The 23,613-nt window shown below is 46.3% G+C and overlaps 1 protein-coding gene across 1 annotated transcript; it reads left to right on the forward strand.

Moving 5' to 3' along the window:
* The first annotated feature begins 1,997 nt into the window (after positions 1 to 1,997).
* Positions 1,998 to 23,047, forward strand: PIGU (phosphatidylinositol glycan anchor biosynthesis class U). Its single transcript, XM_072350439.1, has 12 exons — positions 1,998 to 2,202; positions 4,485 to 4,549; positions 5,827 to 5,886; positions 6,796 to 6,858; positions 8,160 to 8,269; positions 9,980 to 10,080; positions 11,997 to 12,094; positions 14,168 to 14,322; positions 14,785 to 14,928; positions 16,147 to 16,271; positions 18,155 to 18,297; positions 20,218 to 23,047. Exons 1-12 carry the CDS (start codon positions 2,073 to 2,075, stop codon positions 20,329 to 20,331), a joined length of 1,308 nt encoding a protein of 435 aa, XP_072206540.1. The 5' UTR covers positions 1,998 to 2,072; the 3' UTR covers positions 20,332 to 23,047.
* The last annotated feature ends 566 nt before the right edge of the window (positions 23,048 to 23,613 follow it).

The following is a 23,613-nucleotide window of genomic DNA, read 5'->3' on the forward strand; positions in this document are numbered from 1 at the left end:
GAATCATCTGATCCAAAATGATTTTAGCCACTACTGTGGCTCTAGTGGAGTTTAGAGGAAAAGCTTTTACCCAAACTGTTAGGTGGTCCACCATGACCCTTCCCACCTGGGGCAATTGGGTGAAGTCAACCTGAACACTTTGGAATGGTCTTTAAAATGGCCCTGGGTTTCGCTTGCTCAGGGTTGGTTCCAAAGGGCTTTCTAATGAATATTTTTTACAAACCACACACCTCTCACAGACTGGTTTGGCTACTGTAAAAATTTACACCCATACTTTAACATCATCTGAACCCCCCAGTGACTTCCTGGATGTAAGGATGGCTACAATTTCCCTCATCACTTGTTTATTCAACATCTCTCTTCCATCAGGGAGTATCCACCTCCCTTCAGACTCCTTTGCTCCCAACCCTTTAAGAGCCTCCTTTTCACTGAATGCCCATCTTTCTGGAGGAGAGAGTATCTCAAGTGTGAAATGATTCACTGTGACTTCTGGCTGCAAGGCTGCTTCTCGGGTGCCTTCATCTGCTAGTAGATTCCCTAGGACAAGGACCAGCTTCCCCTTCTGATGTCCTTTCACATGAATCTCTGCAATTTCTGCAGGTAGTATTGTTTCCAGGATCTATCTAATGAGTTCCTCATTGGCCATTCTCTTCACTATTAACCAGCCCATGCCCCTCCCCTATTTTTCCAAATATATGGGCAACCAGCCCATTTCCTTTATCTCATTAATCCTCCCTTCAACAATCACGTATCTGCTGTGCCTCTTCCCATGCACCATTCTCGAGGATCCATCTATAAAAAAACACCTCCCCTTTGCCAAGGGATACATCCTGTAAATAAGTTCTCACTTTAGTTTGGTATTCTATCGGGTCCAGGCAGTTATGCTCTATATCTGACTTATTCTTTTCATCCTTCCACAGGAAGGTTGGTGGATTCAAGCGTGATTCCTCGGGTAATGTCAAATCACCTTTTGCCATCAATATGCACACCCAATCCCCATCTGATCCATCTTCTGGCCAGAACATGTGCTGCCCTAAAATAAGCTCCTTTGTCCAAACAAAGAACACAATGACGAGTCATTTTTCTTGTATCTTTTCTCCAGGTCACCAGGTTTTCCTCCCAGTGTCTCCACATCCTTCCCAAGGGCTATCCAAGGGAACATTTTCTGGGGCTTTTCTTCCTCTCTCCCGAGGCCCAGCATTATCACTCCTCATAACTCCCCAGACTTCTTTTTCCACCCAAGCCTAACGCTTCACCCTTCTGCGGCCTCGCAGGGTAACGGAATCACAGATCCAGGCTCACTTTGTAGGTAGTACGTCCAATCACTCTCGCACAAGAGCCTCCCTCAAGCAGCCAGCTAACAGCTCACAGCCCGCTCTCCTTACCTCCCTTCATGCAGGCACACCTGACCAGAACGACACAACAGCTTCTATTTCCTACTGCCCGCCACTGCGGCTCTTTTCCCCCCTGGCTGAGCTCCCGGCCCTACAGCCACGCTTCTGGCCTACGACACATCCTGCCCCCGCTCCCCGCTGCTCCCCGCTGCTCCCCGCTCCTGCTGAGCTTCTCCCTGTCGGGTACTCCGGGATCACTTCCCACACTCAACCCTCCCTCTGCCAGCCGTTCCTCTCGCAGAACCGATCCGCCCCAATTCGTCTCCCGACGCTACTCGACAAGAACGCAGAGCTTCTGTTCTTTAAGCTCGGCCACGAGCCGCAGCTTGTCGGTATTACGAGTCCTCAGGTGCATCTCCTCGGCCGTACGAGCTTCGTCCTGGTACCGTTATGCAAGAAACAACGTTCTCTTGCCCACAGCTCCGGCTCCACTGCCCGGCTCAGCGGCCCCAGCACAGCCCGCCCGGCCCAGCGGCCCCGCCGCAGCATCAGCCCCGTCCTCGTTCCTCCCGGCCGTCCCCCGGGCTCGCCGTAGTTTCCAAGCACTGTCGGGAGCGGCGGCGGCGCGGGGCCTTGTGGGAAGCGTAGTCTGCCCGGCCGGGCCGCCGCGTTGCCGCCCCGTTGTCCGGCGCCGCCCGCGAACTACAGGCGGCGGCGGGCCGGCGTCTGCCCGCGAGGATGGCGGCTCCGTTGGTGCTGGCGGTGCTGGCGGCCGTGACGGTGCGCGCCGCGCTGTATCGCTCCAGCCTCGCCGCCTTCATCGCCGAGCGGGTCGAGGTGGCGTCGCCGCTGAACGCCTGGAAGCGAGGTGAGGCCCCGCGCCGGGCTCCAAGGGCGGCAGAACGGGCCGAGGCCGGCGGGGCGGCCGGGCGCCTCTCGGGAAGCGGGGCCCGGAGCGGGGCTGGGGCGGCCCGCCGTGGGCTGGGGGAGCTGAGCGGCCGGCAGCGGCGGTACCGGGTCGCTCCCACGGCGCCGTGCTGCCGGGAGCCGCTCTGCTGTGGCGCTGCCGCTCGCTGTTCCATTTTGTGCCCGCTCGTGGCCTCGCGTTGTTACCGACACCGGATCCAAGTCCCGTGCGCAGACCGAGCTGCGGTGTAAGCAGGGCTTCTCTGTGACATGCTTCATCGCGGCACCTGAGCCCGCTGCGATGCACAGAGACCGCCCTGTGGGAACATAATATCCGGGTACAGGTGAAATTACTGCAGGTCTGGGGCAGAACACAGTCGCACAGTGTAGTAAAGGCCAGAAAGCGTGAATGCATTTGGTGATTTATAAAGTGCTTCATAGGTTCAGGGCAGCTCCACCGGCTACCCTTGCAGCAATAGATTCCTTCTAAATCCACTCTAGAGCATCAGGCTGTGCCTCCAGCCAGGAAGGGAGCCCTGTCTGAGAGGCCTGGGCTGAAGGGTAGCTTCAGGGTAGAAATGGAATCTGCTTCTTGAGCATACCGCTGATCCAAAAGCCTGTTGCTTCCTGTTATGTTTCATTTCTCCATCTAGTTTTGTTCATTTGAGGCCTCTACATGTAATGAGGCAGCATAGTTCAAATTGCACTGTATGTGGAGCTTCTCACGTAGTTAATTAGCAGTGTCTCCTGAGAATCCACTCTTGAAGGCCCAGGTGCCGACCAGAGCTGGGTGCTTCTCAAGAACCACCTTTTAAAACCACGGGAGCAGGCAATCCCACTGTGTGACAAGTCAAGGAGGTGCAGCAGAGCGCAGCCTGGCTGAATGGGGCTCCTGGAACAGGGCAGGAAGAAAAAGTACACAACCTCTGGAACAAAGTTAGGCTTCACAGGGAGAGCACAGAGCTGCAGTTCACATCTGCAGAGAGAAAATGAGGAAAAACAAAGCTCAGCTTGAGTTGATGTTGGCCGGTGTGGTGTCAGACAACAGAAAGGCTCTTATGTTTGTCAACAGCAAGAGGATATCTAAAGAAAACATTGGACTGATACTTGATGAAGATGGTCACTTAACAAGTACGCATGGAAAAGGTGGAGGCATTTAATGCTGTGGAAACAGTGGCTTTCCATCTGTGATGACTAAAAGGGCACACTTGTATCAGCAGAATGTCTACAAGCCCGTGGGGCCTGCCAGGAGTGAGCCCAGAGGGCTGAGGGAAGTCATGGGACTCATCCCAACAGCTTACCAAAGATACTGTGAGGGTGGGGTCTGTGGCCAGAGGCAGCCAACGTCACAGCCATCCATCAGAAGGACACGAGGGGAGAGCCGGGACCCTCCAGACCTGTCACTGGTGGCAGGTGCAGCAGGAGCCAGCACTGTGCCTTGTTCTCTGCTTCCCGTCAGCAAGCGAAGTTCAACCACATCTTGGGAACCAGGTCCTCAATGTGCATAGTGGCTGTTCGGGTGGACGGACATTTTCTTGATGAGAGCCCTCCTTTTTCCCTTCCCCAGCTCCTGTCACCGTGTGTAGCATCACACAATGTGCAATATTTCTTCAGTTGAGGTCAGTGCCCCAGAGATGTCCACTCACCTTTTGCCCACCCCTGGCCTGCTGCCTCTGGGAGCTGCAGAGTTGATGCTGTGCCAGTGCTGCTCAACAAGAGCAAAATGCCAGTGCTGCATCAGCACTGTTCTAGTGGCAAATGCAGAGCACAGTGCTGCATGGCTGCTGGGGGCAGTGAACCCCTCCCTGCTGGGCCCAGCACAAGGAATCAGGCTGTTGGACTTGATGATAACTGTAGGTCTCTTCCACCTGAACTCTTCTAACTTCCAAGTTTTCAGTCAGAATTATTCCTCCAGTGTAGATACTGGAGATACCACGTGTCACATGATAGGAGACTTAAAATCAGTAAATACACGTGATTCATAAATACAGATAATTGCAAAACATTTCATCTACAACATCTCAAGTTGTCTGAAACATAGGACAGGACTGCGTAGCAGACATTAGAAAGCAATCAATTCTTGCTGATAGTTGTTTGTGTGAGATTCTGTGTCTGCCGTTCAGATGGTGATTGTGTGAGATTTTTATGAGCTCAGGTGTTTTGAGAACTATAGTTTCATTGCCACCACGTGTTTTTCTCTTCCAGCATTGCAGGATTCTAACACAGATTTGTTTTATGTTTCAGTGGTCGAAGGATTAGCTCTGCTGGATTTAGGGGTCTCACCATATTCTGGAGCTATTTTTCATGAGGTTGGTATGCAATGCTTTGTTTTAAACATGATATTCCAGCAGCACATTTCTTAGTCTTATTGCGTGTGGATTGGCAAAGGTTGGTGAACTTGTCTTGTCCCAAAGATTTCAGAAAATGTGGAGTTGTTTGTGCAAGAGTTCCACGCAGTGACCAGCGAGGAAATGCAGCTCGTATTCCTCAGAACAAGTTGAGAGCAGATGACAGACACTGTGGTGCTTGTGGTGCATAAGGAGAGTCCAGAATAGGGGAAATCTCTAATAAAATGCTTTGTTCACATCCACATTTCCTGTGAGTAGAGGCAGGAGCAGGGAGAGACAGTGCTGCTGGCCATTGGCACGCAGTTGTGCTGAATAGCAGCATCTTGGGTTGGAGCACAGTCATGCAGCGTGTTTGTTCCTCATTTTGGAAAGCACGTTGTTCCTCCAGAGGCTTTTGTGCCCTTGAATGGCCTTATCGATACGAATGTACACTTACACGCAGTGTCACCTTGGTGTGTCTCACGCTTTGGGTGTCTCTGAAAATTTGTTCCTTTTCAATAAATTCTTCCTGAAGCAATTTTCTCCCAGACCGTGAAGTGTTTATGAATGCTTAGTTATACCATCATGTTAGAAGTATTTTAAAAGAAATATGTTTTTGCACAGTGAAGCCTGAGTTTTACACCGTGTGAACGTAATACCTCCAGGTTAAGCTTTTCTGTCAAAGGAATAATTCAGGAACCTGCTCCTCCACTTACCTTGGAACTACAGGGCTATGAGAATAACAGGACCACCATGTTTTCCCATGGTTTCTTTTTACTCTGTAGGTAATTTGCCTAACCAACAGGCTGAGCAGGGTGACCAGCTGTGTAGGAAATGCTTTCAAGAGACATGCAAACAACCTGAAAAAAAAAAAAAGATTCTCAAGGAAAGAAAAAAATCAAACAACAAAACCCACTTTCTGAGGCTTTTCTTTTTATAGTTCTGTTGTGGTTCTACCACCGTGCTGGTAGAATGGCAAGGTTGGAATAGAATGTCATTTTCCAAGTTGATGTGACTTTTATGAAATGCTTTTATAAAATGTACTGAGAACTTTGAAAGAAAAAGGTTCGGTGAATTGTGGTTTGGTTATTGCTTTGGTTTTGTTATCCAAAGTAACAGCGTTGAGGAAGAGGCTGAGGAAGGTTACCTTTTGCAGTCTCTCACAGTGCTACTCCGTTTTTCTCCTTGAATTGCTGGTTGGTTTTTCCAAATGGAGATGTGCACTACTTGACACAGATTTCTCTTCTGCTCTCTCTTAGACCCCATTGATAATATATCTCTTTCACTTCCTGATTGAATATGCTGAATTGGTCTTCATGGTAAGTGCTCCTGGAAAGTTCCTCTTGAAAGGTCCCATTCTGTGAAATGATGAGCGTGACTTTCCTTTCACTCCTGCAAGAATCAGGGATCTTCAGGCTCCCTGGAGTCCAAATTCCTGCTGACCTCGTGGTTTGATTATAAAGGCGGCTTTGCATGCACTACCCCAAGTTCAGGCTTTTCCCTTGCTCTACAAATTCTTTCTCTTTTTCTTTTTTTCCTTTTTTGTTTGTTAGTTCTTGGCTAGTTAAATATCCCCTCGATGGGACAGGACGTTGACATTTGGTTTCACATTTCAAATTTACCTGTTACAGGTCAATCCCTGTATTGTCATGTTTCTCGTTAAAACCCACTGCCAAACTCCAGGGCTGTAAAGAGAACAGAAATGGCTCAGTAATCCAAATGTCCCTTGTTGTAAGCTAATCTGTGAGTTCTGTGTAATTCAGAGGGACAGAAATCATATAGCTGGCTGCACATACCACCTGGTGGAGCCTCTCTCCCCAGCAGGTCTCTATCGGGGTAGCAGCCATCTGGGTTGTGCTTGCACCAGTACTTCAGTACTGCTGCCTGTGAAGTGTGGAGCAGCTCAAGGCACTGTTGTGCTGGATTAATGGCAGGTGGATTTAGCCAGCTGGGCACTGCCCTGGTGTTGCCCATGCGCTGATAATACCAGTGAATTCTCTGTTATCCCTGCCATTTCTTTCTCCTTAATTATTAATGTCTGATACATCCCACGGTTTCAGTGTTCATTGGTGGTGTGTAAATACAGTGTACAGATCAGCAAGCTAGTTGGTGTTTTTAAAGCTTGTTTATCCATTAATCAAGTCAGATCAAAGCCCTTACTCAAGTTTGCAGTAGTGTCCAATATGTTTTTCTCCATTCGGTTGTTTCGTTTTGCTTTGCTTTTTTAGATAACTGATGTACTAACAGCTGTTGCCCTTTACTTGGCCATCCAGGACTACAACAAAGTTGTGGTAAGCTGACTTGCCAGTGTTGCTGGTCCTCTTTTCAAACAAGTACAAATATCTTGTGCTAGAGAGAACTTGCACCGAGCACATTTACTTACTCAGCAGTAAATCTGAGCACATCTGTTTGATAAAAAAAAACCCACAGGGACTGAATGTGGTAAACCAGCTAAAATACTTTAAATTCTGTTGCATGCATATTATAATATTATATGGTGAAGCAAATTAGTATCCATAGCTATTGCACAGTGCGTGAATGATGAGTGCTGCAGTATTAATTCTTTAATCTGAAAGGAATTAAAATAATTTACAAATTCCTCAGAATACAATATCGAATGAAATGCAGATTTCTAGGTCGTGATACCTAACAGGGCTGTGAGAGTGTAAAACGCATACTGAAAACTCACCTTTGGTTGTTGCGGCAGATTGAAGTGTGCAGAATTTAATTGCTGAACTATTGATTTGTCAAGACCTGGCAGTCCCCTTTTCAGCCTCTGCCTCAATCTTCCATGTGTTTTGTAGCTAGAAAATGGAATGTGTTATCCTGAACTTGCCTTCAGGATAAAACATGGCTTGTGTTTGCAGTCGGCATGAGTTAATGGACAGACTGGAGAAGCGTAAAGGACCAAACTTTCAAAGGATGCTGAGGAGGCATATGTGATTCTTGAGAGTGAGATGAAAGTTCAGTGTCAAACATGACTTGTTCACTTAGTTATTTTTCTATTTTTCTCTTACATATTTTTGGGGGTGAATGATTTCTCCCAGCTTTCTCTTAGTGTGTAAGCAGTGCTGTGCTCCCTGTGTTCCCAGAGGAGCAGTGGTAGAGCACTAACATAAACAGGGAGGATTCATTTTCCACAACACTGTGTGGTCTCCCATCCAGTTCGGTGCCTGTTCTTTGTCCCCTGAGGTTGAAGAGATAACACGATAGATCTGCTGACATGTAAAAACCCCATGTGAGTTATTTCACTTGTTGAGAATTTATTGCCAGTACACCTCTCCTTTTGTCTCACCGTGACATAGTTCAGTAAGCTCATAGTTCAGATTTCTCCATTGTCTCCATCGAGAGCATCAAAAGACAAAGTGTATTAAAGAGAGAGCTTTGGGATCTCTAAGGGAGGTTTGACATAGAGATATCTATCTTTGAAATAATGAGGATGGCTTGGTTATTTGTCTTGGTTCCACTGGGGCTGGTGTGTTGAGCAGTGAGTTTACAAAGTCATATATGTTCTATAGTAATGGAAATCCTGAGTAATAAGAAACCATTACTTTCCTCACCTGAAAGTCTTTGGTCATTCTCCCTCATTCAGTTCAAAAAGCAAAAGCTCCTAATAGAGCTGGATAAATATGCACCAGATGTGGCTGAGCTCATCCGGACGCCCATGGAAATGCACTACATCCCCCTCAAAGTAGCACTGGTGTAAGTATTGTTTCTTTCTGATTGCAGTGGGCTGCTTTGATTCTTCTGCTCTCCTTGGATATTTTTCTCCAATTCAGGACTTCCATGTTTGCTGAAGGTTTTTTTGTTTGTTTGCTTTTCCCTCATAAATTCTTGCATCTCCTATTCCACATAAAATTCCCAAATACTTGATTTTAAAGTGAATGCTTTCCTAACTGTATGGTGCCAGCAAACAGATTTACTCAGTCCACTCAACAGCATGAAGTCAGTAATTCGATGTGAAGAACCGTGTGTCTCCATAGATGAATTGCCATTTATTTTGTCAGTACACTAATATAATCAGGACTCATTCTATGCCAGATATCTCAGTTGTCTTTTCAGTCAGGAGAGTTTGGGTGCACTCAAACAAAGTGTTTTCTGATGTTTCAATTGCATTTCCCAGAATCATGTATAATATTCAAGGATATTCCAGGCTGTCAGATGAGTGATGCCATGTCTTGGTGTTCCTCTGTATTTTAAATGTGTTCTGATCTCAGAAAGCTTCAATTAAGATACATAATATACAAGCAAGATATATAGTATAATTATATATATATAAAATAATATAAAAGATTATTCTTTTTTTCATTAGGGTTTTGACCTAAGTAAATCCTTGTCTTAAATTATTCTGTCAGAGAAAGTTTTCCATGAGAAAAGTTATTTTTTCTTATGTGAATGTTGTAAAATGGTAAATTTTCCAGGGTGAGGAAGGTAAAGTTTTGCCTTTCTCATTTGTAAACTGCAGGCTGCTCTGTATTTGTCCATAAGATTGGTGCACATTCGCACAGGAAAGATGTCATTAAGTAGCATCTCTTGATGTGGCCTGTCTGTCTTTGGGAACACAGGCAAAAAGCAGGCTGGCACTCAGAGAGGTAGGAGCAAGGTTTATGTAAGAGGATAATTAGGAAGTCATTAGCCTTGTCCACTTACTAATGTAACTGATGTAGTTGTTACCAAGGAGGAGCATCCCATTATTACGCTTACTGTATTGCTGAGCCTACCCAGCATGTTTCTGGGCTTTGAAGCTAGCTGATGGAAATCACTGTAAACCAGTCCCAGAAGAAGCTGGCTTCCTTACAGTGTGGCTGCATTCTGGGAGGTAAAGGCGTTCAGGGCTTGCTGTCTTTCCATAACTGCTGTTAAAATGGGCCGGATTTCATGATTGGCAGCTTTTGTACTCTGTGCCACAGTGAGCCTGTGTGTTTGCTCTACCAGAGTGGGAGTGCACAGGTGCAATTGGTTTGAGGGAAACTCCCTGATCATGCACCAGAAGAATTTGTGTGCACCTTGCTCTCTTCTTCCGTTAATTCCTCAGAGCCAGTAGCTGTGAGAAGCAGAGAGTTTCAGAGCTGGTGGTTTCTGGGTCTGGCTGGATAAATGCAGTGTTTATGAAAAGCAAGGAATGTTTTTGGTGGTCATTTTGTAAGACAGAGTTTGGCATTTTAGAAATCTTCCCATCTCCTTTTTTTCCAGTGTGTCCTTTGTGGCCCTTGTGCCTCAGGCTGCACTGCAAAGATCTGGGTTTTGCTCTGGGTAGAACCACCTGTTCACCTGAGTTGGTTTGGTGGTGAGAGGAACCCATAGCATGTAAATAAAAAGAAATTGCAAACTGCATCTGGTTTTCATTTCAGTATCTCTTTAATTACCTCCTTTGAATGATCCGAATGTAACTTGAGCTTTGTCCCTTTTCAGCTATCTGTTAAACCCCTACACTGTGATGTCTTGCGTGGCAAAGTCCACCTGCGCCATCAGCAATACTGTCATTGCATTCTTCATTCTGGCTACAATAAGAGGTAACACAACAAAAAGAATTTATTTATGTCTTTCTGTAAAGTGGTGGAAATAACATCAGTGTAGAACTGTACAAAAATTATTACTGCAGGTAAGTGAGGGGGACACATCAGGCCCTGGTGGGAGCAGTGTCTCAATTCTACCTGAAGTCACAAGGGCCCAAGGGGCTGTAAGTCAAAGCTTTCCTTCATTCCTGTGCAACTAGGAGTTTCTCCTCTAAAAGCCTATCCCATTTCCTGGATGACTTCACATGGTTTTCTGTTTATGAAGAAATTTGTCTGTGCATAGGAGCATGTAATGCTCTGCTACTCTTTCTTTTGCTTGTGAATATGCACCTATAGCACCCATGCCATGAGCTTTTATTTGAAAACTTGTAACTGCTTGGCTTCTACTTGCAATTGTAACGTTGGTTTGAAATCGGCTAACTGAGCTTTGGGGAGGTAGAAACAGTAACCAAAGACTGGTGGGAGCTCCATTGATAGATTGTGGCAGAATGGCTCTTTCATTTTGTACAAGCACATTAAGTGAGGCTTCTGTTTCTTTTGTGAACCTTCACTGCTGGAGTATTTTAGCATATGTGATTTGTACTAGGCACATAAGTTTTAGGAGTACATTAGGGTCACATGAAAGGTGGATCTCATCTCTTTTGTGGTCTCCAGAAGTGCCCAGAACCAGACATCACAAACTGCTAGATTGTCATTAGGAGTTTTTCCAAAAGGAAAATTTCTTCCAGTTATGAAGTCATTGAGGCAGGAGGGATTTCCATTTAGAACCATTTGCAGAAGCAAATGTGCAGGATCCACTTAGTTATCCTGATTTTTAGTTCACTGGTACTGTAGGACAAATAGTTGCGTCATATACAGACCTGTAATTCCTGTCCCCTGTGTTTCCTCCATCACTGGGAGTGTGGCAGCCTCTAGTGTTCAAGCTGGGCAAAGGGAGAATATCAGATTGTGACTGATTTCTTTAGATGTATGCAGAATTTAACAATAGAATACTGAGTTTAATTAAAAAATAATTTTAAAATATTAATTGGGTGGTTTGTGCTCTGTAGAGCAGAGGCAATTCACTACCAGGTGATGCTGTACTTTTGCAAGGTGGAAGCAGAGAAAAGCTTCCTGAGTGTTTGATGTCAGTGCATGGGCACAGGCTGACAATTAGCTCAACACACTCGGCCAGCGTTCTTGTTTTTCAGGCTACATTTTTACAGGTAAGTTTCATAAAGTGTTCCAAGGTGGAAAGCTGTAACCAGACTGCTGCACTGGGTGCTTATATTCTTTATTATATACCTGGGGCCTTTTGGACTTGGTTTCTGGCTTTGGCAGTTGGGCAATGAGTGCATTCAGCAGTTAGCTCCACCTGTCACACCTCAAAAAAACCTTCCTTGGTAAAGATACCACTAGTGTTAAGACCACTTGGGAAACCTGTGCCAATGTTTTCTGCATCTCTGTGTGTTCTGGTATCTGTAAAATAGGGCCAATGTCCCTTCATTCCTTCAGCTGCAGTCTTTCATTGCATTCTTTCATGGTGTTTTGCTGAGGTCCCTGACACATTCTGGTGATGAGGGCATCCAGCGTGTTCAGTGGCACACACCAGAGAGCTGTTTCTTGCAGATATGACTTAATGAATGCTTTCTACAGATAAACAGCAGCCAACTTAACTTAAATGTAGACTTATATGTAGACTGAATTATACAAATCTCTTTCTGTGTATGAATTATACGAGATACAAACTAGTCACTGGTTCTTACTGGTACACATCATTGTCTCTTCAGAATGCAGATAAAAGTCCACTCTCCAGCACACATTCTGCTAGCCTTCATGAGGTGTTCTGATATTTACAAGCCACTTGGATCCTATCTGCAAATTTGTTTTTGTTAAATGTCCCTTACCAATAAACATTTTTTTTCTCTTTGTAGGTAGTGCCTTCCTCAGTGCTGTGTTCCTGGCCTTAGCAACATACCAGTCACTCTACCCCATCACGTTGTTTGCTCCAGCACTCCTTTACCTTCTGCAGGTAGATGATTTCTAACTGTTGATCTCTGTTGTCTTACTGTAGGTGTGCAGCTACAGTTCTTTGTGTTGGGAGGAGAGCCTTAGAAAAAGTAACTCTCTCCTTACACCACTGAGGATTTAAATCCTGGGAATGCCTGTGTGTAGAGAAAAGGAAGTGGGAAGTAGTCTACAGATTGCCTGTAGCTTGCCTGAGATATGTGCTACTCTTTATGTCACATGAATAGCAACAAGGATTTTAGGTCTGGAGTTTCCTCTGACGTGGCTCACTGCATTTGAATGAAGAGTTGTGTGTTCAAAAAACTCAAGCTCTGAAATTTTCCACTTAAGTTGTCCTTGTGCGTTCTTGCTCTGCATTAACAGGGCTGAGGATGAACTCTCACAAGGCTGACCTTGGTCACTTGTGGGTGTACAGCAGCTCAACAGTCACGGCTCCAGGCACAGCCACTCCAGCAGGAGACTGTTGGGCACATCCATAGGCATGGGCAGGGTTTAAAGCTGAGGCAGCCATTAGCTAGCCAGTGGATTCATCTAGCCAGTTTGCCTACATGCTTCCCCCAATCTCTCTCTTAGCTCTTTTGGTGATGTTGTAACAATGAGTTAACAGAGAGTCAGACTTAATGAACACTGATAATTTGCTGCTCTGATCCTGATGTGGGGTCAAGGAGACTAACTACTAGCAGAGGACTTTTATCTCACATTCACAGATCATTTGGTGATCATTTTGATGATTTTTGCCATCTGGGAGTCCTGCTGTTAAGTTTGCACCAGTCTTGGTACTTGATTTTTTTTAGCTAATCTTTATCTGTTCTCGAGTCTCTGAGCTTCAGGAAGGGATGGAGAGTCAATTCTTGTCCATTCTCTTTTCCTGACAATGGCTTACTTTTTTTCAGGAATTTGATTTTTGCTGCTGTTTGCACGACTAGAATTTTGGCAGAGCCAACGTTGCTTTTCCTGTCAGTTAATTTTCAGGAGCATTTATTTTATATGTCGCTACCATTTTTTTTAAATTTAGTGTGAGCTGCTTTCCCTCATGGCAATAGAACAGTACAGGTGTTGTGTCTGCAAGCAGCAACAAGGGCTTTGGTGTTTGACTGAGTGATTTGTGACTGACTTTAAAGGGGAGCAGGCTACTGTGTGTTCTTGTATCTGGATTTGTAAATGATTTTTGTGAATTCTTTGTACAGTTAAATTGCGTTTCTCCAGCACTTTTCAATCTGTCCTGCCAAAAATCCTTGGTAAATTTGCTTAGATCTTTCTGACAGATTGTGTTAAATGCACTCTAACTGAGGAAACAAAGCATGCTTTCCACAGAGCCTGTGCCAATTAGAGTTGGCCAGTGCATCTTCTGCCAGTGCAAACCCCAGTGCCAAATGAAAAAGCGACATCACTGCCTTGGGGCTGGAGAAAGCTGAGCAGATCCCAAGGCATTTGCCCCTGTGTATATACTTGTCTTTATAAATGCAATTGGGACCTTAGGCCTTTTGGAGTGAGATACAGGGGTGTCACGCTGTGTGACAAGGGCTTTTTGCTGACCTTCCAGTGTATGTGGCAGTGGATGGACTGTAGCAGTTGTCTAAAAGGAACAGCCTTTTACAGTGGTTGTTGTGCTAAGGAATCCGTCAGCTCTTCTCTTTCCCTAATTTCAGCAGAACGTGAGCACAATCTGTATGGTAGGGAGCTGACATCACAGGACAGTTGGTCATGGAGCACTACCTCTTGGTCATCTCAGTCAATAAAGGTTCATGGAAGAGAAAACAGGCAGTGATACCATATTGTAAGCATTTAAAATCAGTTGTACCTGTGAGAGTGTGCGTGGATTGAACGCCTGAGACTTGACTCATTTGTGGTATTGTAAGCAGACACTGCCAGCTTAGCCTCTTGAGTTTCAAGCACAGTTCTAGAAATGGGACTTAATTGGAGAGCAGATTGTACTTGAAAGCTGCTGGTCGTAGTGCAGCAGTACTGGTGCTTGATGCTTTCTTCTATTAGTTTCAGTTGATGTTCTGAACTCCTGGGCTTTTTTGTGGCTTTCCAACTGATGTGGAATATCTGCCTCCTTGTGTTTTGTTTTCAGCGTCAGTTCATACCAATAAAACCGAAAAGTAAAAGCTTCTGGCTGTTCACCATGCAGTATGCAGCCTTGTACCTGTGCAGCCTGGTGGTGGTCATCTGCCTCTCTTTCTTCCTCCTCAACTCGTGGGATTTCATCCCATCTGTTTACGGGTTTATGTAAGTATAAGAATTCTTACGGCTTTTATCTTGTTTCGGGTGCATCACATCTGTGTCCTGCTCCCTGCCCTAAGGAATATGTGATCTGTGATGTTACTGGGAACACAAGAAAAGTAACAGTATGTGTGGAGAAGATCTGCCATTAGCCAGATTCTGATAATTAAGCAACAGCAAGATTAGAGAAAACAGGAGATGTTCTCCCCTGGGTAGATAGGAAATGGAATTGATTATGGAGCTGCTGTCGTTGTGGAATTTTCATCTCTGGAGTAACGTCTGCTCAGAAGTGGTTTAAGTCCTGCTGGGGCATAGGAAAGGTTAATCCCTTTTGTCTCCAAGTTTTCACCTCTTTGGTGCATTAAAGCCTAGGTCCCCCTTTCAATACCACCTAACACTGAATTAATGTTACAAAAGCAGTTATATGGAGAACAGCCAATTAAAAATTACATTTCTGTTCAATTTCAGCCTTTCCGTTCCAGATCTGACACCCAATATTGGCCTTTTCTGGTACTTCTTTGCAGAGATGTTTGAACACTTTAGTCTTTTCTTTGTATGTGTGTTTCAAATCAATGTGTTCTTCTACACCATTCCCTTGGCAGTAAAGCTAAAGTAAGTATATTTCTTCATTAGCCTTCTAATTCTCACAGTTGTGCAGTGGCTGTAAGGCTTACATTGTAGTCTAAATCCATGAGCATGAAAATGTTTTGTTTTTTTTTTAATTTTCCCTCATTTCTCAAAGTTTCACTCTTTCCCTCTTTTCCCCCAAAATATTGTTATGGAATGGAATGGGAAAATACCTCTTGCTAAGCCGTGTATCAACAGGAGTGGTTGTGCTCATTAAACTTTATCTAGAATAGTGCCTCTAGTTTTCAGCTTCTCAGTAGAAGAAAAATTTCTGACAAGCTTGATCAAGTTCAGTGAATGAACCACAAAGAGGGAACAGAGCTTCTTTAGTCTGCAGAATAAAAGTCTTAGGGGATGCCTGATAGCAGCCTTTCAGTAACTAAGAGGAGGTTTCTTAGAAGATAGAGTATTTTGCTGAGGTGCACAACAGAAAACAACAGTCATAAATTGAAAGAAGGGAGATTCCAGATGGATACAAGGAAAACAATTATCACTTTGGCAGCAGTCACTGATTGGAGGAGGGACCTGTGGCTTGGAAATCCTCCTTGGAGGCTTTCTAAGTCTCACTAGTCAAAGCCCTAAGCAGTCTGGCCTGGATTCCGCATTGATCTTGCTCTGAGGAGCAGGTTGGATTTAAAAAACACAAAGTTCCCTTTCTCACCTGGGCTATGGCTGAGAAACCTGCTGCAGCATTGGAAAGCCTTGTTGCTGTCTTAGTAATCTGCACTTAGATTTGGAGATAGAAATACCATTTTCCTGCAAGATATTTCTTAAACCACGTCAAGTTTGTTTGTGACTGTGGAGACAGTAGTCACTCCTGCCCCTGCTGGAATCCCATCCTGCTCCTTATGCATTTGGAAAGCTGAAAGTAGCCCATGGTCGCAGGCAGTAACACTTACATGACTTTCTCTTGCAAATTCAGCATAAGAGAATGTCTGCATATGGCCTGGAATCAAGATGCTTGGAGTTCAGTTGGGGAATTGGGGGTGGGGGGAGGGACTGAGTTTTCTAATAGGCTTCTAACAGCTGCTTCCCTGCAGAGCAGCTCAGTCTGTCCCACCCAGCACTGAGAGGCTTGTTTGCAGAGAACAGAGTAAGAGTCTTTAGAGTCTGACCCACAGTATATTTGTGCCCTTGCTGATCTTTATTTCCATTCCAGAGAACCTACTGCATCCTCTTAACCCTTTTGTCTTTCTGTTCCAGGGAACACCCTGTGTTCTTCATGTTTGTTCAGCTCGCAATCATTTCTATCTTCAAGTCCTATCCCACGGTGGGAGATGTTGCACTGTATATGGCCTTCCTCCCAGTCTGGAGCCACCTTTACAGGTGTAAGTTCTTTGTGTTAGATCGTTCTCCTCTGGAATGGGAAGACGTCTGTCCAGTAACTGCCATGACTGGCCCAAATCCAAACCTGCAGGTTCTTGTAGCCTTGCTGGGCTCTGTGGAGGAAACCTCAATTGCTGGTGATAAATTCTCTAACTTATGTTTGGGAATAGGGTTGAAAGAAGTCACAGAGGGAGTTTTCCTTGTACATTACCTTCTCTTTCTCACTAAGTTGTTTTGAATTAAGATATTTTTCTAAGAAACTTTTCCAGTCCTGTACGCTGCCCAACTAAGGGTATGTAATTTTAGTGCTGCTCCTGCATCTGATGAGTCTCCAGGCCTTACAGTCCCACACCTTGCAGCAGTTTTTTGCTTTGCATCTGCTTAAAGTGAAAGTAGTTGAATTTCTTCTGTTTAATTTGTCCTTTTCTTTTCCTTTTTTTTTTTTTAATGTTTCACAAGAAACCTCTTTATTTCTGTAAGTCACCACAGAGCTAGCCGATCATTTTCAAACTCTGAATGTAGAACCTGCTGCAAGCCTGCCAAGTGTAGTTTTTCTGCAAGCATTGTGTTTTCCTGGTGTTACTTGCCAAAGTCAGCTTAAACAAACAGCTTTCACCAGCACTGTCAGCCTGCCCCAGGCTTTTACTGCAGCCTTCTCTAGCCAGGGTCAGGTTGGTATAAGGCAGCCAGTCTGCCTGGTGACAGGAGACATAATCAGGAGTCAAGAGACCACAGTAGTTTGGGTATGTTGGGTTTTTTGCTTGTCCTCTGTATAGCATCAGTAGTAGGGAGTTAAGTGCAGCATTGTCTGACTTGGAGACCACCCACTCCATTGGTTTCAGACTAGTGAAAATTAAGGCCAAAGCAGCTGTAATAAGTTAGGACAGGGAGCCCCAGGCCAGCCCTGAGCGTGTTGCAGCCGTACGAGGTGGCACACTTCTGGGAAACCCTAGTTCTGCTTAAGTGAGCTGCATGTTCCAAGCATATAGAAGAAGGGGAGTATGAGAGTGAGAGGGACAGTCGTCTGTCACATGGTGAGTGAATAGAGCCGTGAAACAAGAAGTTTAAAAGATGGATGTGAACATGTTTGGGTGTGGCACTGCTCATTGAGTGTCAGATAGCTCCCTTCAGCTGCAGGATGATCCAGATTCTTTTTGTTAACTTTGGGAACGTTGGCTGAGCTGTAGCCAAGCACAGCAAGACAATGATCAGGGTAATCTATACAAAAAACAAAATCTCTGGATTAGTAGGTGCTAGCTCTTTTAGGCAAAATTGGGCTTGCTTTTTGGCCATTTGATACATAAATCCTCATGTAGGCTAATGGATCCTGGCCACGCTTTCACCTCCCAAGGGCTTCTCAGACCTATATGAATATTCTCCTTGATGGTGCTTTAATTTCCTTACCATCTCCTGAGACAGTGTGTCTTTTTCTTGTGGTCTATGGATTTGCTTTATCTCTAGGTGGTCAGCTTGACAATGCTAGGGAATGGTATGCTCTGTATTCTGAATCTTGATGCTGGTGGAAAGGCCCTTCTCCAAACTACTAGATGCTGTCTGTGATGTAGACATGAAAAGAACCAAAAGTCCTCAGTGGAAGAGTTGATCTTTGGAAGTGCAGAACCTAGAAGGAAAGAGCTACAAATGAAGGGGCCACAGTCAAGCAAAGGCAGAATTGTTTATTATAAAGAGAAAATAATACACTGTATGTCCTATAAAAGCTTCCCAGGGAATTGTCCAAACTGTAAAAGTTTGATTGTTGGAGAGAAGTGTGTGTTGGCAAATGCCTCTCCTCACCACAGATAGCTGAAATGCTCGTGCTTGTTGTATGAGCATTGTGGTTCAATAATGCGTAATGTTAACAGCTTTGTTTTTCTTTCTTTTGCAGTCCTTCGGAACATCTTCATCCTGTCATGTATGCTCATTGCCTGCTCCCTCCTGTTCCCTGTTTTGTGGCATCTCTGGATTTTTGCAGGAAGTGCCAATTCCAATTTTTATTACGCCATCACGTTGACCTTCAACATAGGGCAGGTTAGTAGAACGAGGGAAACCAGTGAATAGTACTGCAGGATGTGCCTCTTTTTGCACCCCTTATAAGCCTACATAGCAGCTTCCTGCTTCTCTCTGTCCTGGCTGAAATCTGCCTAGTCCTCACCTTCTGGCGTCCTACCAGGAGAGAACCTATGTGGTATTTAAACTACAGCTTAGCAATCCAACTTACGCTACAATTTACACAATCCAGTGCTTGATAACAAAGGAAAAGCATTTCAGTATGGCAGGGTAAATAGCACTTGTGATGAAGAAAGTGGAGAAGGGAAAATGGAAAATAGCATAGGGCAACAGCAGTGGATCACCACAACAGACAGATGGGAACTGCTCAAACACTGGGGCAAGGCGCCAGTTTTTCACCTCACTGAAATGTAGGGCTTTGGGCATGTGCAGGGCCTCGGTCATGGCACTCCCTGCTTCTCTCAAGGCTGTGCCCTTCCAGTAGTGTGACTTCCACTGGCCTCAGGAAAAACAGATCTTAGCAGTCCTGGAGGATGAGGTCTGATATACCCAGTTGCTATGACCTTTTCCAAGCCCTTCCTCATTTCTGCTAGTTGTTAAGGGCTGCAGATACTCCCCACGTCCTGGAACATTTTCACATGTGGATGAAGAGAATGTTCACTTCATTTTAAAGTTGATTTTTTTATGTACCTCAGACATTCATGTTTATCTGTGTCTCTTGTGTCTTCTAAAACTAAAGGAACAGTTTTGCCAGAGGCTGAAAATTCTCCAATCCCTTGATAAATAGGAGTGAAAACTGTGCTGTAAAACCCTCTGTTCTGTAAAAAAGAGATCATAGAATCATAGAATGGTCTGGGTTGAAAAGGACCATAATGATCATCTAGTTTCAACCCCATTGCTGTGGGCAGGGTTTCCAGTCATTAGACCAGGCTGTCCAGAGCCACATCCAAACAGAAGATGGAGATGGAGATGCCGATAAGAAGGGCTCTTAGGAAACTGTAGTGGCTTATTAGCTCTCTAACCATATGTCCTGCTGAGGAATGAAAGGAATGGTAAAATTTCCATGGCATTTGACCTAAAAGGATTGTATTTCCTACCTGAGAAGATTGTAGCAGGTCCTGCAGGGTCTTGTGCTTTGTGTCAGTGCAGGCAGAGCAAAAGTCTCTCTCCTGATTTCCTTGTGAGAAAGAACTAGCCTTCATCCCTGCCAACCCCAGGTCCTTCCTTTCCCATTATGACATCTGCAGAAATATTTAATTAGTCAGTCGTACTACGTAGTCGTACTACGTAGTCAGTCTTAGTATAAAGCAGACCTCCTCTTCTCCAGACTGAACAGTCTCAGTTCCCTCAGCTGCTCCCCATAACACTTTTGCTCCAGACTCCTCACAGTTTTGCTGCCCTGCTCTGTGTACTCTCCAAGGTATTCTTGTAGTGAAGAGCCCAACAATGAGCCCAGTACTGTAGGTGTGGCCCCACCAGAGCCGAGTACAAAGGATCGATCACCTCCCACTGCTGCTGGCTGCACTATTTCTGACACAAGCCAGGATGCTCTTGGCTTACTTGTCCACCTTGGCATGCTGCTGGCTCATGTTCAGCCAGCTGTTAGTGAGTACATGCAGGATTGTCTGCCCCTCAGAGAGGACAGTACAGCAGAAGGGCAGAAGGTGATGGAGCCACTCTTACCTAATGATGCTCCTGGATATTGTTCTGTGAAGCCATAGCCTTGACCTTTCAGCTCTTCCCTTCAGCATTTGGCCTGGTGTAGATCACTGGGCTATCGAAACTTCTGAGTTTGCTGAGACTAACCTCTGAAGCTGTGGTATCTCTGCTGCTGTCTGGAAGATTCTTACTCTTTCTAAGTAGAACTTCTTAAATCCCTTTGTGACAAACGCATCCCCATTTGTCACGTCACTGATGTGTCCGATCATCTCACTTCTGCAGATCCTGCTCATTTCGGATTACTTCTATGCCTTCCTGCGGCGGGAGTACTACCTCACTCATGGACTCCATTTGACGAGGCAAGATGGGACAGAGGCCATGCTTGTTTTGAAGTAAGGGTTGAACCCACCATTTCTTGGGCCATGGACTACTCTAAGGAACATGTGAAGCTTGCTGTATATTGGGTGGGTGGGGAAGGTTCCCTGGATGAGGTCTGGCTTTGGGGATGATACCTACTGAAAGAATGGGCTGAGCTTCTTCTGGGAGTACCCTCTGCAGCAGTGGACTCAGTGCAGGCTGAGAGCTACAAGTAGAACCTTCACTGGAGAATCTCCCTTCTTCCTTCAGCTGTGTTTTTCACTGAAACCTCAGCCATCAACTCTGAGCAGTCCAGCAGGAACTGGAATAAGCACTGGAGCTAAAAACAGGGCTCAGTCTCTGGAACAGGAACTGCTCAGACCATTAACTGTTTACTTTTTCGTCACTGCTTCTTGAAAATGTTTGCTTCTCCTGGAAATTCCCCTGTCACAGCTTTTACCGCTAATGCTCCTGTTTGACACGAGACAGCGTCTGGGTACGTGGTGCCAAAGGCCTGCCTGCTGTTGTAGGTTCTGGAAGAACCACATGCTCAGACACAGTGGCAGTTTTTGAAGCACGCAGGTGAGCAAGTGTGGATGAACTGCTGGAAGGAGGAGCTGCTGCTATGGGAGCTGTTGGTGCTCACACCTCTACTGAGTACTGGAACGAGGAGAAAGCAGGAGCAGGGTGGGTAGTGTGTTACTGTTCTATCCCTTTATGAATGGTCCCTTGTGAGGGATGGATGCTCCCTTGTGAGGAACTGCACAGAACCACAATAGGGTGTCAGAGGAAGAAACACTACTGTGCAGGTAATCTTATACTGCTCAGTGTGGGTAGTGGGTAACTACTCTATCCTGTTGAATGGATGCTTCCCTGTGAGGAGCTGCACAAAAACATGACAGGGTCTCAGAAGAAGAAACACTACTGTGCAGGCTATCTCCTATTGCTCCTTATTTCTGTATGTTAACAAAGCTTGGCAATGCAGGGCTTGCACTACACTGTTGCGATAGCTTGGGGCAGCAGCACAGACATGAAATGAGTAAGCTGCCTGCCAGGGCTGGGGACCAGGTGTCAAAATCCCCCCACAGACCAAATTCATAAGGTGCCTTGGACTCCACTGTTGTGGAGTTGTTGGGCTCCTGGTGTTTCACAGCAGGATAGTCACACAGGATAGTCACTCTGCAGTGTTACTTTTTTGCATATACAGCGATGGCATCGTGTTGCTGTGCTTGGAGGGCTCTGTAACATGCTATCCCTCAGCTCCCCTGCTGCTTTCTTTGTCTGTGTTCAGACCCTTCCTCCAGAGCTTCTGCTGCTGCTGACCCCGTGAATGTGACCCACTGAGGGAATCCAGAGGGCTCTGCTGGTTACATGTGGCACTGGGAGTTGTTAACCACAGTGTTGAAAGCCTTCTGCAGTGCCAGGGCAGGGAGCACCGCTGCTCCCCACTCATCCCAAGAAAAAAATGGAAGGGCCGGTGATTTGTCAGCATGGAAACAGAGCTGTCTGGCCCAGAGCAATGGAGAGACCAATGTGCCCAGACCCTCCCCAGGTGGTTTTATGAACAACTCAATTTTTTTTTTAACAGTTAAAACTTTTGCCTTACTGCACTGCTATTAGCGCTTTTGCCCAGGGGGTGTTACTGGGAGCCCAGCTCAGCCCACCCCATGCTGCAGCCCTGGGCTGAGGGTCACACAGGCAGGGCTGCTCCGGGCTGTCCCGTGTGGCATGGCAAAGAGCACAATAAACTGTGCAAGTTTTAGGTGTCTCTTGTGTGCTCAGTGTTGGAACAGGAGTGGAGGGAGGAGCACAATCCATCAGCTGGCGTTCAGGGTGTGACCTGTGCTGTGGGAGAACCCCGGGGTTTGTTTTACTTTTGTACAGGGAGGGGAAAGTGCAGGGCACATTGTGCTTAAAAGGAGAAAAAATAGTCCCAGGCTGAGGGCCAGGGCTAGGCCAGTTAGAAAGTGAGTAGCGGGCTCTGAGCAGCTCCAAAGGGCAAACAGGGATGCAAGAGTGGCTACTGAGAAATACCTGGAGGGCAGTGGGAGCACCAGAGCTGCAGGTTGGTCTGCCCAAGATACTCACAGCCCGGCTCAGGAAGCTGTCACTGCCCAAAGGAGGGCACTCCCTGGGGCATCACCGTGGGGTAACCAAGGGAGGTGTGGGACTGCCAGCACCAACCTGGGCTGACTCTGGTGTCCTGTGGTTATGGAGAGACAGAGGTAATTGCAAGCGTGTCCTTCACACAGCACCCATTTTGCAGCTCCCTTCCTTCCCCAGAATAGAAAATAAGTTGCTGGTGTTGCCATGGAACCGGGCAGGAGATGGGGCCAGAGACAAGGACTCTATGGGAGGAAGCAGAGACTACATGCCCAGTCCTGAGCTTTAATGATGCTCCTGATGCCAGATGAAATCCAGTTGCCAGATGAGCCTGCTGAGGCTGCCAGGCCCTCCTGTCCACAGCTCCTTGATGATGGCCCAGTGCTGGCCATGGGAAGCGCTGGGACACTCAGATGGGACTCCTGCTGACAAGCCTGGTGAGGCCAGTGGGTGCTGAGTGGGCAGCCAGGACCCATGGATCTGCAGTGGGTAAGGAAGCAAACCCTAAAATCCCCCCACAGAGCGCTGTGGGACCAGACACTGTGCAGCTAGACAGAAAGAAGCCATTGTGCCATCTTGCTACCATGCAGGGTGCTGCCTTGTGCCTTCAACTACCACGTCTGATATTTGAATAAATGCAAAGTCCTTCCACAGCACGGGCCCACTTGGTGCTGGCTGTTTGGGAGTATGGGTGTTGGGACAGCAGCAGGAGGCAACCACAGGTTCACTGCAGTCCCTCACTGTTCTACAATAACCCCAAGGCAGGGCAGGGACACCACAGCCCAATGTTTCCCTCTTCCTGCAGCCATCAAGCCCAACTCCCATGGAGCACCAGATCTCCCAGCTGCCCATCCACTGCCCTGCAACCCCAGCAGGGCAGAGTGCCTGTGCCACCCTGCAGCCGTGCCATCCCTGGTGCACAGTGTTGACACAACACAACTATTGCAACAGTTGTGTTGCAAAGAGCAACACAGAGCACGACCTGTTTGTTGATCCCAAAACAAGGGATCCTCATGCTGTTGGTGGTCAGTTGAGCCCACGTGGTGGCCAAGGTGCAGAGGCAGTGACAGCCCCCGGGCTGGAGGCAGCGGGCACCTGCCCATTCATCCCAGCTCCAGGAGGCCGCAGGGCTCCACACCCAACCCTGCGTCACACTGACACGCTTGGGGCTGGTGGAGGCACCGGGGGCTGGGGAGGGGCCAGAGCAGGTGAACATTA

This window comes from Excalfactoria chinensis, chromosome 15 (assembly GCF_039878825.1).
Source record: "Excalfactoria chinensis isolate bCotChi1 chromosome 15, bCotChi1.hap2, whole genome shotgun sequence".
NCBI lineage: Eukaryota > Metazoa > Chordata > Aves > Galliformes > Phasianidae > Excalfactoria > Excalfactoria chinensis.

Coding starts and splice junctions, on each gene's coding strand:
- PIGU (XM_072350439.1), top strand. CDS start 2,073: ATGGCGGCTCCGTTGGTGCTGGCGGTGCTGGCGGCCGTGACGGTGCGC. Junction 10,081..11,996: donor CATTCTGGCTACAATAAGAG/GTAACACAACAA, acceptor TTCTCTTTGTAG/GTAGTGCCTTCCTCAGTGCT. Junction 12,095..14,167: donor CACTCCTTTACCTTCTGCAG/GTAGATGATTTC, acceptor TTTTGTTTTCAG/CGTCAGTTCATACCAATAAA.